Raw genomic sequence first — 14988 nt, 5'->3', positions numbered from 1 at the left:
CCTCCTCAATATAATGTGAGGCTTTATAAGTGATTTATAAGTTCAGTAGGCAATATAATGGTCTGGATGAAACCACTGAAGTTGTCAAAACAGTCTAAGCCATGGATTCCTCAATAAGCCACAGTTGGCTATGGGTTCTCATAGTATGCTAAGTCAGAATCAAACAAGGAACATTATGGCTTAGCCTAATATGTGAGTCTAGTGTTTAACTGGCTTAATGGGATCAGGACTGGGTTCAGGTGGTAGTGATAATATCTAAAAGCTTAAAACAACTTAGGACCATGATATTTAAGGGATGGCCTTCCCACCTACCCATATACAGGTAGTCCTCGTTTAGCAACTGCCTCAGACAGTGACCGTTCACAGTTACAACAGTGATGAAAAAGTAAATTTGTGACCATTGCCCGCATTTATGACCTTTGCAGGTCTATAAAGCAAAGGAAAGCTGAAGTAAAATTGTAAGCACAGTCACAGTTTTATTTAGTGACTGCTTTGCTTAATGACCAAATTGCCAGTCCCAATTGTGGTCGCTAAAGGAGGACTACCTATATTACAATCTGTCAAGGAGGCTCTTCTACCTCCTGCTTTGAGTGTACTACGTTATGTGGCACCCAGTAAAGGAATGCCCTTTCCTTGGGGGTTGGTGCCAATGTGGCTGTTCACTTAAACATTTAATTCTGAAGTATTGACATTGTAATCTGGTTCTTTGCAACACCACAATATATATGAGCAGTAGTGTTGCATGGTGAGGTTTTGACAAGTTGGGTTTGATGTGTTGCATTGTATTATTGAGCCATTATGGTTTGTAAGTGATGGCTTAGTGTAACACTAAGTTATAGCTAGATTTACCTGCTGGTTTATAGTTGTTTTGATTGATTTTATTGAAGCTCCAGATTCTAGTTGTACCTGAAATATTTCAATAAATATCTTTCTTTATACACAAATGCAGGACCTGAAATTAAACCACAATTTCTGCTGAATGATTAGAATGAGGAATTTGAAGTATTCTTTTCCCAACCTGGCTGTTCTCCTTTTTCAAGAAATCCTGAAAGGAAGAAAGAAAGCTATCAGTTTGGGATCTTACTCTGACCAGGCAACATTCAGTTTTAAATGGGTGTCATCTTTCAATAATACCCATCCAGATGGTTTTGTGGTGGCACAGATACTGCCTAGACTTGCTTCTCTGGGCAGGTTTCTTTAGTTCAATTGATATTGCATCTGATTGTTGCAAGCCACCAGCCTTTGTGCATGATTTTGTTGAAACTTGAAATGCCAGGTGTCTGCAAAAAATCTGTGAACGTGCTTTTGTTTCCATTTAGTTTGTTCAGCTCTACTTAATTCAGCTCGTGTGCCATGCCAAAAGATTACATGTTGGTCAAATATGGTAGATTGGTGAACTATTTCTAATCTTGTAGTTACTATTGTACTTCAAAGCTAATTTTATTAAGTAAACCAGGAGTGAATAACCCATACATAGAGGCCTCATGCAGCTCCCATTTCTGTCCCTTGTTATCCTGGGATCACACTGCAGGTCTGGGGAACCTGCATCCTCCTTACATCTCCCAGCAACCTTAGTATTGACAACAATAAGGGATACTAAGAGTTATGGCAACATCTGGATGGCTGGATGCTCTCCATCCTCGCTGGAAAGGATTGAAAGCAAGGTAATGGCTCTAGCTGAAGACCTTATAGTATGCTATTGCTGTGATTTCTCTTTCTCCTTTGTTTGTTCTTAGAGTTGATATATAGTTAGGCCTTTTCAAAGATTACGCCTCAAGCCTGTCCAGTTCTGCTTTAAGGCAGGTGGGTCACAATTTTAAATTACCTCATTGTTTTTCCAAATAAACATACATGGTGCTGGCTTCTACTTACTTTTGACTTTTATCTGAAGACTAATTAATGCCAGTTTCACCTGCAAAGTAGTTATACATACTAGTAACTATAATAACAGTAACAACACACTTTGTCTCTCTGTAAATTGTTGAATTAAAAAACACATTTTGTCTCTGGTTTGTTTGTTTTTTTCTGCTTTAGACAATTGGAATGAACAAATGGGAGGTTTTTTCCAGTCATTTGACAATATAATTTGTATGACCTAACTAACCTGGCATTGTTGAATGACAGTTTCCCTTCAGTGGAGGGAGTGGCACATGGAGACTACTAGAATTTGTGAAACATCAGCCTTCTGTCTTTTAAAATTAGGCTGTTGCTACCAGTCCCTTCCAGTTTTCTTGGTGAGACAGCTTAGATGACATTTTCAGCTGTTACTCACCAAAGGGAACTAGCACACTAGATCAGCAGTGGCTTCATGTCCTGCCCCCTTAAATCTGTTATGTGAGTGTAGTCTGGTTCAGTCATAGAAATAACTCACAAGTTGGAATTCCATTTGGGTTACTCTGTGCTTTCAAGTGTGTCATCAGACATAACAAGCTATGCTTTGAAAACCATAGTCTTTGGTTTAGCATGATTTACAGACCCAGCCAATTAAATAAATCAAGATAAGCAAAGCCACCTAACTTAGCACAGGGTTTAAACCCTGTTGTTTTATCAATCCTATATATGCAGTGATACAGTGGTATTGACCATCACAGCCATGACATATTAGAGATGAGCACAAAAGTGTGATTAAGTATATATTGATATGGTCTTGAATGCATGCTCATCCATTCTGCAAGAAGGAGTAGCTAAAGGATTTGCAATAAATATTAACAATATATCATTTTTAATTTCTCCTGCTTGAAGAGCAGGTGTCCGCTGTGGCCAAGGAAGCCTTTGCGCAACTCCATCTGGTTGCCAGTTATGCTCTTTCCTAGAGGTAGATCTACTTGGGGCTGCTCTTGAAGACCACCCAGAAGCTTTAACTGGTCCAGAATGAGGTGGTAGTAGGCCCATATAATATCTCTGCTTCACAAGCTGCACTGGTTGCCAAGTTATTTCAAGGTGTGGTCATTACCTATAAAGCCCTACATGGCATAGGGCCTGGTTACTTGTGGGATTGCCTGTCTCCCGTAGCATCTGCCTGGCTGATTAGATCCTGCAGGGTTGGTGTGGTCTGGGTGCCTTCCATTAAACAATGTCATCTATTGGGACCTTGGAAATGCAGGATAAAATGTAGATGGGCACCTCCCAAAAATGTCAAGTCTCTAAGCTACCCTAGAATGTTGAAGAACATCCTCAAAAGCAACAGTAGAAAATTGCTGCCTAATGCTGCCAAGAACTCTACAGTGCATGGACACTTCTTCCCCTTTCTTATAGTAAGGACTTCCTAGGAATGCAACTAACCTAGGAATGGAGTTAGTTCCATTCCTAGGAAGTCTTTACTAGAAGTAGGCTTTAACAAACCACTTCCACATCGTTGTAAAGAAAATTACAAGGATGTATCCATGAAATTACCAGGCATCTTCAGGTTCATGTGATTGCAGCCTTAATGTAGTAGAAATAATTTTGATGTGCATATGGATTCTGAACATCCCAATTTAGCTCCCTTTGCAGAGATCCATTCAGTATCCTCAAAAGAGTGCACTGATATTTGGAAGCAAGGCAGCTCTGTTAGCATTGATGTCCTCCTTCAAAACACATATCTGAATTAGTGTTACTGTAAATTATTTCTGTAACAAGATTTACTTTAAAAATCCTGTCCTCTTTTGGTGTTTGTTCATATGGCAAGTGGTGATTTTAATCTGGTTTAGTGACTTTTTTTTTTTTTGGTATAGTCCTGGAAGTAATTGTGTACTGTGGTGTTTGTTAATTCTTCTACAGTGCAAAGGTGGAACCTTGTGCAGGGCTGGGAAGTGTTCTTTTGGGGGTGGGTGGAGAAGTGAGGAATGTATTTTTCCTTAAAACAGCCAAGTAATGGTTATTTACATATCCAAAACATTAGTATTTTGTTGTGTCTTTGATCCAGTGATCAAAGAAAAAGAAAGGTATTTTTTTGCAGGTCTTTTCAAACATTTTACGATGCATAGCATTTTAATAAAAGCAGTTAGGATGAAGATGGTACTTCCCCTTTATTCTATACTTGGGATGAGATGTGATTTCTTCCACTCAGCCCTTCGATGATGATGTGCTGGAGTTTATATTCAGTGCTTTTACTGAAACATGGTATTCTTTTGGATGTTTGTGCCTCCCACGTATATTGTATAACTTGCCTAAGAATAAAAGTTAGATACAGTACTTGGTTTTTGCTGAACTAATCTGTTGGGAGTTTCTTTGTTAGGTGGCCTAGTTTGATTATCTGTTGCTCTGCAAAAGAATTTACCCAGACAAAGACGCTTTTAGCACATCGAACTAATGGATTAATAACACTTGCATTGTTTTCATTGGTATTCCAGAGTTTCATTCTGTCCCCTTTCTTTGTTATCTGTAGGGTGCTAAATGAAATAGGGCGCAAACTCCTGCACTTTTAAAGGCTGATAACTTATCCAACGTTTTATGTAACTATTCAGGGTTCACACAAATTTGACCTTGTGCCCTCCAACTGAGATGTAATAAATTGTCTGGCAATGGCTGCCAAAAATGTATGTGTTCAACCTGGGTTCATTATAGAGCGTTTTGGATAAGATTTGGGGGGTTGGATAGAATCAGTTTATATTTGCTGCAAACAAAACCAATGTGATTGGAATGGCCTGTAAGCCTAGTACAGGTATTCCCCGGGTTAAGAATGCCTGGTTTACAGATAACCCATAGTTAAGAACGGAGCCTATTGTAGCAAAGTTTGAGTTAAATACCCAATGATTCGAGTTAAATACACAATGGTTCGAGTTCATTACACAATACTACTTATACAGTATTATACAATAATACTGTGCCAGCTTACATACAAATTCAACATAAGGGCAGGCCTTGGGAATGGAACCAGGGACTACCTGTAAATAAATAAATAAATAAATAAATAAATAATAAATAAAAGATGAACTTTACTCCCTGGATAGAAGACAGACCAGGGCTTTAGACAATGTTTGAATACTTTTTGGTGGTCTCTAGAACCTCCTCTAAACGTAGTTGTAAAAAATTAACCATGTTGTGGAAGAAGACCCATGAAAACTGTGGTATAAGCTCTAAGAAATCTTTTGAAAACCTTCCTTTTTGAATCCAGCGGGGGAATAAAAATTAGTGGTTCTGCTCTCATGCAAAGACCAAATCCTTTCCCTTTTACTTTCTGGCTTTGCATCCTATTGTCTTCAGTGCTATGCCTCCCCCCACCCCCACCCCCCAACCTCCAAGTACAATCTCCAGGCACCACAAGTTGTGCATCTATAGAATCTACTTTTTGCAGAGCTGTGAAACATGTAAAAATACCCCCAACGATCCACATTCTGTTTCATAGGCACTTGAAGTTATGGAGCCACAAAACTACTCAGAAGCAACCCAGTTCAGCTCCCTAACTGAAATCTTCCCACTTTACTAGCATACTTAATTTTGGGAAAGGGAATTCCAGCAAGCAGCTCTTTTGTAATCCCATCACTCCATAAAGTTTGCTTCCCTCTGGTTACATAATGAGTGGGAATGCTGTGGTCACAAGGCCACGTGAATGACAAGAAAATCTGGATGTCTTATTCTTATCTTGGTATTGTTGGTAAGTATTGAAAGTTCAGTCTGTAGTGACAGTGGTGATGAGGGTTGTTGCCTGTCAACTTTGGAAATTGGAAAATAAGTTTTGCTCTGTCCCTATCATTACTTTCCATGAAATCACAGCACTAAAGCTAATGGCAGACAGAAGAGTCACAACGGCGTGACCTGTACAATCTGATTATAATATCTGAAAGTGATAGAGGTAGATGTAGAAGTGATATAAAATGGAGACATAGGAAAGGTGCAAGGCTATCTGTATATGGGTCCACTTAGAGGCATTAGAGTTATCTAACAGTGTTATCCCACTTCCAAGTAAGCACTTCTTTCCAAAAAATATTTGTATTCATAGATACTGTGTTTCTCTGCTTTCATGATTTTTCTGCTTCTCCTGCTTTTATTTTTAAAGTGTTTTTAATTATGCATAAGAGGTGCATGGAATGTTTTATTTAGGCAATATTAACCTAGATAAGGGATGTGCTGGATATTTGTGCGCATGTTTTTTTTAAAAATAAAAAAAATGATTACATTGCCTCTGTTTTTTATATAGGTCTGGATGATTGTCTTCAGCAGTATGTCCCAAAATTTGAACGAGAGAAGATAAATGGTGCTCAGCTGTTACAGATTTCCCACCAGGATCTTGAAGAATTGGGTGTCACCCGGATTGGACACCAGGAGCTTGTTTTAGAGGCTGTGGATCTCCTCTGTGCTTTGGTCAGTTTATAAAATCAATGTAGAGATGTGCTATTGACCTTGACATCCTTTCTCATTTTTCTCACCTTGGCTAATGAGATTATTTGTCAAAGAGAGATACTATATTTCCCAGGCTCTTCAGCTGATTACATTGAGAAAGGCCTGGGCAAAGTTGCAGAACCACGTAGACCAGTATTGTGGTTGCAAGTGGATTAACTGGAGGGTGAAGTTGTTATAAATGCATTATCCAATCATTCTGATCTTAATTCATATGTACGGCCTGCCTGAATGCTTCCCATTCAAATCAAAGAAAATGACCATGGAAAGTCCTGAGTTTTCTACAGGGTGCACAGCAGGGTTGGCTAATATTTAGGCCTTCAAATATTACTGGACTCCAACTCTCTTCAGCTTGGCTAATGGCAAGGGAAAATGGGAGTTGTGATTCAGTCATATCTTGTTGTCATACCTTGTTCATCTCTATTATAAAAGGGTTGCCTCCTTCTCTCCTTGATGAAGGCATGTGGGAGGTTGCATTCCATGTTCCAAGTTCAGCACAAGTGAGAGGGCCCAGAGGATTTCTCTATGAAGTGTTCATTTAGGGAATCTATTTGGGGATTGGAAAGGGTTATTTTCTTTTTCTGGAAAGAGTTTGGAGCTTTTTAACTCATACGACAGAGCAAGTTCATTGAAAAGGAAATCTTTCACTGATGGCTTCCTTCCCCCTGTGCAAAAATGTATTACATATGGTTGTCTCTAAATATTTAAGGTAGGATATTCTCTCCCCCACTCTATCCCTGCCCTTTTCATTAATTCCTGTTGCATTAGTACAGTTTATTTCATGGTAGGAATACATTTGGGTGAAGTGCTTGTTCAATCCTGTGAGCCAGTGCCAAAAGCATATACGGTTTCATCAGTGAGAATGGTGGGAAAGAATTTTCCGTCACACTTTTGCCCTTAACCGGCTGCATTCCATTCATTATGTAACACTTCTTGCATTTGAGTGTATTCTTCTTAAAATGGGCAGAGCTTTGGACTCTCTGTGTAAATTGCATTCGGAGGGCTAGGACAGAAATAATTTGTGCTTGGTAAACTAGGAGGGAAAAAAGAGATGCTCATTGTTCTGTAACAGATGCATTAGGCTTGCAACTATTGACTTAATCCCATTCCTTGCAATTATACAGTTGCAAACAATTTTGTTTTAAAGGATGCTAAGGAAACATGTTTTACCTGGTAATTCTCAATAAATACAACTCTCTGTGCTGCAGCTAGGGAGATTAGTGTCATCTGAGTAAAAATATGGCATACTACTGAAATTACTGAATACGATCTTGCTTTGAATAATAAATAGGCATCCACCTAAGGACGTTCTTCCGTTCTGTTTTTTAAACAGGGAGATAAAATGAAAAGAGATGAACATTTGCCAAAGTAGTGTTCCTTCTTCAGTTTGGCCCTTGGAATATAATCTTCCTTGCTCAATACATTAGGCAGAGTGGCTTAGTTGAAATGTCATTCCACCTTCTGTGGAAATGTTGAAAAGTTGAAATGTCATTCTACCTTCTGTGAGAAGCAGGATGCATGAGGTATATTGTTGGCCCCCCAACTCTCTTGTCCTTCCGGAAAGCAGTCAAGACCTGGCTCTGCCAACTGGCATGGGGCACAAAAAAGGGCTACCAACCCCGGGGGTGGCTAGCACCTTGAAGATGCTCCCATATGTTAACATCTTACTGACCATCAACGTCTTGGAAGATATTATTTGTGTATGTGTTTGGTTTTTATTCTATTTTTATTCTATTTTATATTGTTTTTATTGTATTTTAATATTTATTGCTATTTTATTGTGAACCACCCAGAGTCACTTTTTGTGAGATGGGTGGCATCTAAATTTGAACTATAAATAAATAAATATGCATCTGGGTTCACATTATAGCATATAAAGTGGTCCCATTATATATATATAGAGAGAGAGAGAGAGAAAGCGCGTGCATGCATATTATATATATACATATATATATACACACACACACACACACACACACACACAGCATATAAAGTGGTGTGTGTGTGTATATATATATATATATATATTGCCATGATTTGCTTAACTTTGGTTTATTGAACAAACCATAGTGTCCCAAGCCATAAACCATGGTTTATGTATTATAGAGACTGGGTTTAAACAGCAATCTAAGCCACAAACAAAGAAACCATGCTATAGCCTACTGTGATATAACTTAACCATTTTATGTTACCTCAGAGGAGGCAGCCATTTTGAGTTGGAGGTGTGCCTGAAATTTTTGACATGTCCTGGATGCCCTCACAATGCTGCGGGGGGGGGGGGGGTTGCTCATTTTCAGAAGAACTGGCCTAGTTGGCACGGGCAGTCACAAAATGCCCATTTACCAGAAGACAAATGGATGAGGTTGTTTTTACTCTCCCCTTTTCTGTTCTAGTTCATCTCTTCTTTTTTCTCTCTCTCTGAGAAGAGAAGCAGAGTTGGTAGGTTGTAATCGCGTCCCATTTTTGTTTTCTTGAAATGCCTTTTCTAGAGCTGATGTGGGATCTTCCTTGGACAGGAAGAGAATGTTTGAGGCAAGCAAGATGTCAGCTTCCCCTTTTTTCATTAATGTATTTATGATAAAAGAAAATTTAAATTTGAAAAAGTCAGAGGTAGAGAGCATGATGGGCACCTAAAGAAGTGTCAGTGGGCCAACTCCTGTTTTACTCGGTGTCTTTATCCTGTTGTAATGCTCCTTTTAGAAATGCTAGAAAGTGACAAGATACCTAGCGCCTCCATAAACTGTAGTCTGAACTGGGTTTGCTTTCCTGAATTGTTGAGATTAAACACATTTTGTCCAAGATTGGGTGATGAAAAGCTGCAGTTAATCTAAAACAAAAGGAAAAGTTTCCATCCTATGAAGCCGCCTCTTTTGAAATACTAACCCAGTGTTTCTCAACCTCAGCATCTTTAAAATGTGTGGACTTCAACTCCCAGAATTCCTCCAGCCAGGTTGAAGTCCACACATCTTAAAGTTGCTGAGGTTGAGAAAGACTGTGCTAACCTATGGTTACTATTATGTCAAACCCACTCAGTGATTCATATTCCTTTGGTCAGCCAGAAAGACCAGGTCCTAAAAAGTCTAGACAGTTAGAAATGTCCTCATCTCCTGCTCAGAAGACACTAGGGTTGGTGTCACGTAGCTCTACATTGGAGAAGTGTTCTGTGACTGGTACATCAAATGAGATGATGAAGAACAATGTGCCCTGTTTTGAAGGCAGTTCAGTAACTAGTATCACTTAGGTTAAATCTGCTTAGTATGCACAGAAATTATCCTGCATTTTTCCTGTCAGTGTTCATTCAAGCTGAAGAAATAGAATTTCAGAAAAAAATCCCATGGTGTTCTTGCAATTAGTTAGTTATGAAATGGTCAAGAGCTTATGTCAATGTCCTGTCATTCATTGTACAGTCACCTCTGTGGTTTACTTGCCTTCCCATGCTTGAAAGATACCAAGCTGTAGTTCTTGCCATTGGATTTTTCACTGGCAGGCTACTATCCTCATTAAAGGGGTATCTTCTTTCCTTGGAGAAATTCAGAGAAATCATCTATCTAGTTTCTCTGCCCACAAATTGTGTAGGCCACTCATGCCCAGCTTCAGTTCATATTAATGCTATCCACCTGATGGACAAATGCAAAAGTGGGTATACTTTAATGTAGACAGTTTGGTGCAGTTGTTAAGGCTCTAGGCTACACACCAGGAGACTGTAATTTCTAGTCCTGCCTTAGGCAGAAAGCCAACTGGGTGACCTTGGACCGCTCACTTTTTCTCAGCCCTATTAAGAAGGCAATGACAAGCCACTTCCAAAATCTTGCTAAGAAAAGTCCAGGTAGTTGATAGGAGTCAACACTGACTTGAAGGCACTGTGTGTGGGTGGGTAGGCGGTAGGTAGGTAGATAGAAACTAGGGCCATATAACTTTTTCCACCAGTTCCATTTTCTAAGAGGCTCTACAAGAAATTTAAGAGGATTGGAGTTGTAGCTGGTTAATCCCCAGTTACCCATGGATGGCCTTAAGGGAAAATTAGTTTCATTCCCTTTGGGAGAAGAAAGTGGGAATAATAGCAATACGCTGATGACCGGTTGATGGTTGTAAGGTTGACTGTAATACAAACTGCTGAGTCCTGCCTGCGGTTTTGAAGTGCTGTGTAAGTGTTAAATAATAATATAATTGCACTGTGTGCAGGTTTTTTTTCCTGTTCTCTTTTAAAAGATTGAATACTAAAAGGCAATAGTCACTTTTCACTGCCTGTTCTGTGAGATGCATCAGATACATGGGTTCCAGCCCTCTGTATTATACCTGGGTACATTCTAATAAGCTTTATGGAAACCTTGTTTCCATAAAGGCAACTTAATCTGCGGCTACTTGGATTAATGATTAACAAGACAGGAATGTTTGACCTTTGTGTGTTCCTAGTTATGTGTGTATTTTTCTCTGCATGATGAAAAGGTGTATTGAGCTTCTGAGATGTGCTATACAACTGCCTATTTAAATATGGGGGAAAATGTTTCTGGAAATTGCACATTTTACATATGATGAGTTGAGGACATGCATATATATACTCCAACCTGAAACTCTGCAGAAATTTCAGCAGTGAGCATGAAGTTCTCCACTGAGCATAGAGATATTTTAAGCACTTGTTTCACACACTATCTCTGTGTGAATGCTATGCAGTTTTTTTTTCTTTCCTCTCTCGACCACCATTTATTTATTTATAATAATATTGTTAAATAGCCCCATTTCAAAACAGTTCAAGGTAGTATACAAAACAAAACATAAAAATAAAACCATTAACAAAGGAACCAGATCCAAAACAATTACACATATAGCCCACTTCTGTGGTCCATACCAAGAGCCCATCAGAGCAGGGTGGTATTAATTGCATTATGAAATACAAGCAAAGTTGGAGCTCCTCATACCTCAGGGGGGAAGGTATAGAGGGGTTGTCTCTGGATTCCGTGTCTTTTAATCCACATGGGTTGGGGACCTGGAGTGCCCTTTTCAGGACACATACACAGGGTGAGCTGATTCTGGCCAAGAGAGATGACTGTACAAAAACATGGGTGCCAAGTCATGTAATGGTTTAAAAGTTAAAACCAGCCCCTTGAATTGGGCTCTGTTGGTAACCAGTGCAGTGACTTCAATGTAGGTGAATCTGCTAATTAAGTCACTGAGTTTTTAACCAATTTCAGCTTCTGAGTCATCTTCAAGGGCAGCCTCATGCCCTGTAGAGAGTGTTGCAATAATCTAACCTTGAGGTGATGAGAGCATGAATCATTTCCAAGGGTGTCCTCATCCAGAAAAAGCCCACACAGCTGCTCAAGCAGTAACTGCAGGTACAGGAAGACCCCTGAAGCAAGGACCTGTTCCTTTAAGGCTAGGGCAGAACTAATCTAGGGGTCAAGATGATGCCTGATTGATCACCTACAGGCAGTACCTCCTCCTTGCAGGGATTCAATCTGATTTTGTTTTGACTTATCCAGACCTTGACTACCTCCTGATACAGAGTCAGGATCTCCATTTCATCCCAGGTTCATCTGTAGTTGAACATCAGCATAGTGATGATACTTTACTCCCTAAGTTTCATATACATATTGAATAGCATGGGTGAGACAACTGAGACCTGAACAAGGCCATTGGATGTGGTTCTGCAGACACAATAAGAATGGAGAAATAAATCTGCTTCACTGCTCTTATTGCCATGATTTCATGGTGCAACCATTCATTCACTATTTGTTTCCTGCAAATGTCACTCTAAGTGAGCTGTTTCATTTGCTGGTGCTCCTGAGACAGCTAGGGAGTTCCCTGAGAACTGTAATGTAGGAGAGGGTGTTAAGGACAATAGTGCCCTAGTCATTTCTTAATTCCAAAGAAGAACCAGGTGCACAATGAGACTGCATATCTAATCATTGGAAAAGGCTCCAAGTGTCTTCTGGAAATCATCTGAATCTGTTATGTACCTAGGATAGTCCCTCTTAATTAGTCATCACTGGAAGTCAAGCAAAGCAGTGATTAACATGTGAACCAGAAAGTGGTCCAACAGAGGGCTGATGAACAACAAACAAAGAACTTGGTTAGGTAGGAGATTGGATGATGTGGTCAACCCAGTTTTGAGTGTTTTCATTGCTTAATCCATAACAGCTTGAGCACACTTAGAAAAAGCTAAGCAGTATAATTTGCTTAGTGTTTGGATGTGAGACCATCCAGAAGACCCAAGGTTATCCTGAGAAGTTGAAAATAACATTCTAGAAGATGGTAATAGCACACTACTTCCAAATTGTTACCAACCAAACTACATGGATATATCCATAAAGTAACAAGGAACTGACTTGACTCAAGGGAATCTTTATCTTTTATTGCTCTCTAACGGTACCCTGAAGAAAGAGAACCTAGCCTCAGAAATCATGACTAGTAATAAAGAGAAATAAAAATGATGGAGGATTATATGCACAAGCAAATGTGAGCCTCAGACTTAAGGCTCTCTACTTGTGCAACTGTGTTTGTTTTTTATTTACTACTTAGTCTTCAGCAAATGAGTTTGCCAATACATATACACATAACAAACAAAACAGGATCAAATTATGATCAAACTTAGTAGTAAAGATATCTTGGCAAGAGGGGGAAAGAGGCCATTTCTGCTTGGCCATATATAATTAAAACCTTCCTGTACTTTCTTTCATTCTTCATGGAGGCTCACCTTGCAGTTTGAGACAAAATAAATTTTGGGAAAGATCTGTCCTAATCCTGAATTTGAGCTAATAACCAATATTTTAATCCTCCTAAGGCTAACCCCAGGGATGAACTTAAATGTGTGTGAGTGTGTGAAGCAGTGTGCATTGGCCAATCAATAATACCTGATTGGCCATTACAATTTTTTAATTCTGGTCAAATAGGTGGACAAAAATTGATTAAAAGAATTTTGTGAAGTTATATAAATCCGTTTCCTTGATTTAAATCAAGGAAATTTGAATATAACACTGATACAGATATATATTCTTTAGTTTTCTCTTTAAACTGTATTTCTGAACAGGTATTAAATACAAGTGTACTTTTGATGCTATTCTTAAAAAAGAAAAGCAAGAATTATAAATACAGTACAATGGTTCATCTCTTTTTGGGGGGAGGGAATTTATGAATTTATGTCTATGAATCTAAGAGCATTCTATCCAAAATATCTTTATTGGTTAATTGGCATCCCTGCTTCTGAATAGTTTTAGCACTGAACTGGCTTTGGTTGCTTGTGTTTAGCTAATTATCTTTGTGAGCATCTTTTTATGTGAGGATAGAAATATCCACATATATAATAATATGCACTGGGTCATGCAGTAATAGAAACACTTTATTTAATTGCAGCAATATGTTTTTATTCATTTGTCAAAGGAATTAGTGCCGTAATGTTTGGAATAGCGTATATTAAAATTCAGAAGTATGATTTTAAAGGGGTTATTAAAACTAGTATTACCCCCATCCCCACCCTTGGTAAGTTTCAGCTGCTGACTTGGCAGTACAATCCTATGCCTGACTACTTAGAAGTAAGTCCCATTAAATTCAGTGGAGTTTACTTCCAAGGAAGCAGGTATTGGATTAACAGCTTTGAAATGTCAGATCAGACCAGCTTGTGAGATGGTTGCGAGTGTGGGCTGTGCAGCACTTTGGTTTCAAAGGCTAAATTGGTTTGGTTGTGAACCGCCCAGAGTCCCTCCTTGTGGGGGAGTTGGGCAGTGATATAAATTTGATTTATAAATAAAATAAATAAATAAATGGTATTTCAGTGTCTGGGGGGTGGCCACATAGTACCTGTCTGCAACCCCTTAACGCATCCATGCCCCCCTCCCCACAGCTGTAGTGAGATCCTGGAAAAGATGTGTACCCCTTAAGGAGTTGCACTCAGATGGTATCTACGTGCCCATTGGCACTCTGAAGGACCTTTTCCCCTTTGAATCTGAAGCGCAGCACAGCCTTGGTTTTCGGCACCTTTTAGGATGGCTTGTGCCATCTCAGAATTCCTAGCCCTCCAGCTGAGAACAGAAGGGGTTTTCTTGCATCGGAGTGTTCACTGAAGACCACTGAGGTTAGTTCCTCTAGAGAAGGAAAGAGTTACTAAAGTACTCATTGGCTAAAAGTGGAAATTCCTTTTAATTCCTCCCTGACCAAATAAATATACTCAGGTTTATGGAGCCATATATGTGACCCCTGACGATCTGCTTTTGCCTCCCCGTAGTGGCTCAGTGAACACTTTGAGAGACCACCATGCTCATTTTACAAATTATTGCCTTTTCTATAGAATTACGGCCTTGAAACGGACAACATGAAGAACTTGATTCTTAAGTTACGAGCAGCGTCCAACAATCTACAAAACTACATTGGCAGCCGGAGGAAAAGTTCAAACTATGATGGAAATACCTCACGCAAACCTCCTAATGAATTCCTTACCTCCGTGGTAGAACTTATTGGTGCTGCGAAGGCTCTGCTGACATGGCTGGACAGGTAGGAGGCTGTATACTGTTAAACTCAGCAAACAAGAAGGCAATTCATGTGTCTGGGGATGATCTATTCCTGGCTTAGTGGTAAGATTTCTTTTCCCTTTGCCCATCTTTTGGCCAAGGCAGATATTTGAGGTGAGCCAACCGAAATATATTTCTCTTTGTTTAGCTCTCTTGGATTCCCTTTTTA

At 39.3% G+C, this 14988-nt stretch overlaps 1 protein-coding gene across 3 annotated transcripts in view; it reads left to right on the top strand.

Annotated features, from left to right (window-relative positions):
• CNKSR3 (CNKSR family member 3) overlaps positions 1-14988 on the top strand; it is a 65373-nt gene that overhangs the window by 24419 nt on the left and 25966 nt on the right. For all 3 annotated transcript variants that reach the window (XM_007430702.4, XM_025168234.2, XM_088142259.1), the window contains exons 2-3: positions 6119-6282; positions 14600-14802. In XM_007430702.4, coding sequence (XP_007430764.2) covers positions 6119-6282; positions 14600-14802 — 367 coding nt within the window. The remainder of the gene's footprint in view (positions 1-6118; positions 6283-14599; positions 14803-14988) is intronic.

This window comes from Python bivittatus, unplaced genomic scaffold (genome assembly GCF_059951505.1).
Source record: "Python bivittatus isolate LINGU-HERP-01145 unplaced genomic scaffold, Pbiv_v1 ctg000020_np1212, whole genome shotgun sequence".
In the NCBI taxonomy this organism is placed as follows: Eukaryota; Metazoa; Chordata; class Lepidosauria; order Squamata; family Pythonidae; genus Python; species Python bivittatus.
This window is presented reverse-complemented; position numbering and strand designations above follow the sequence as displayed.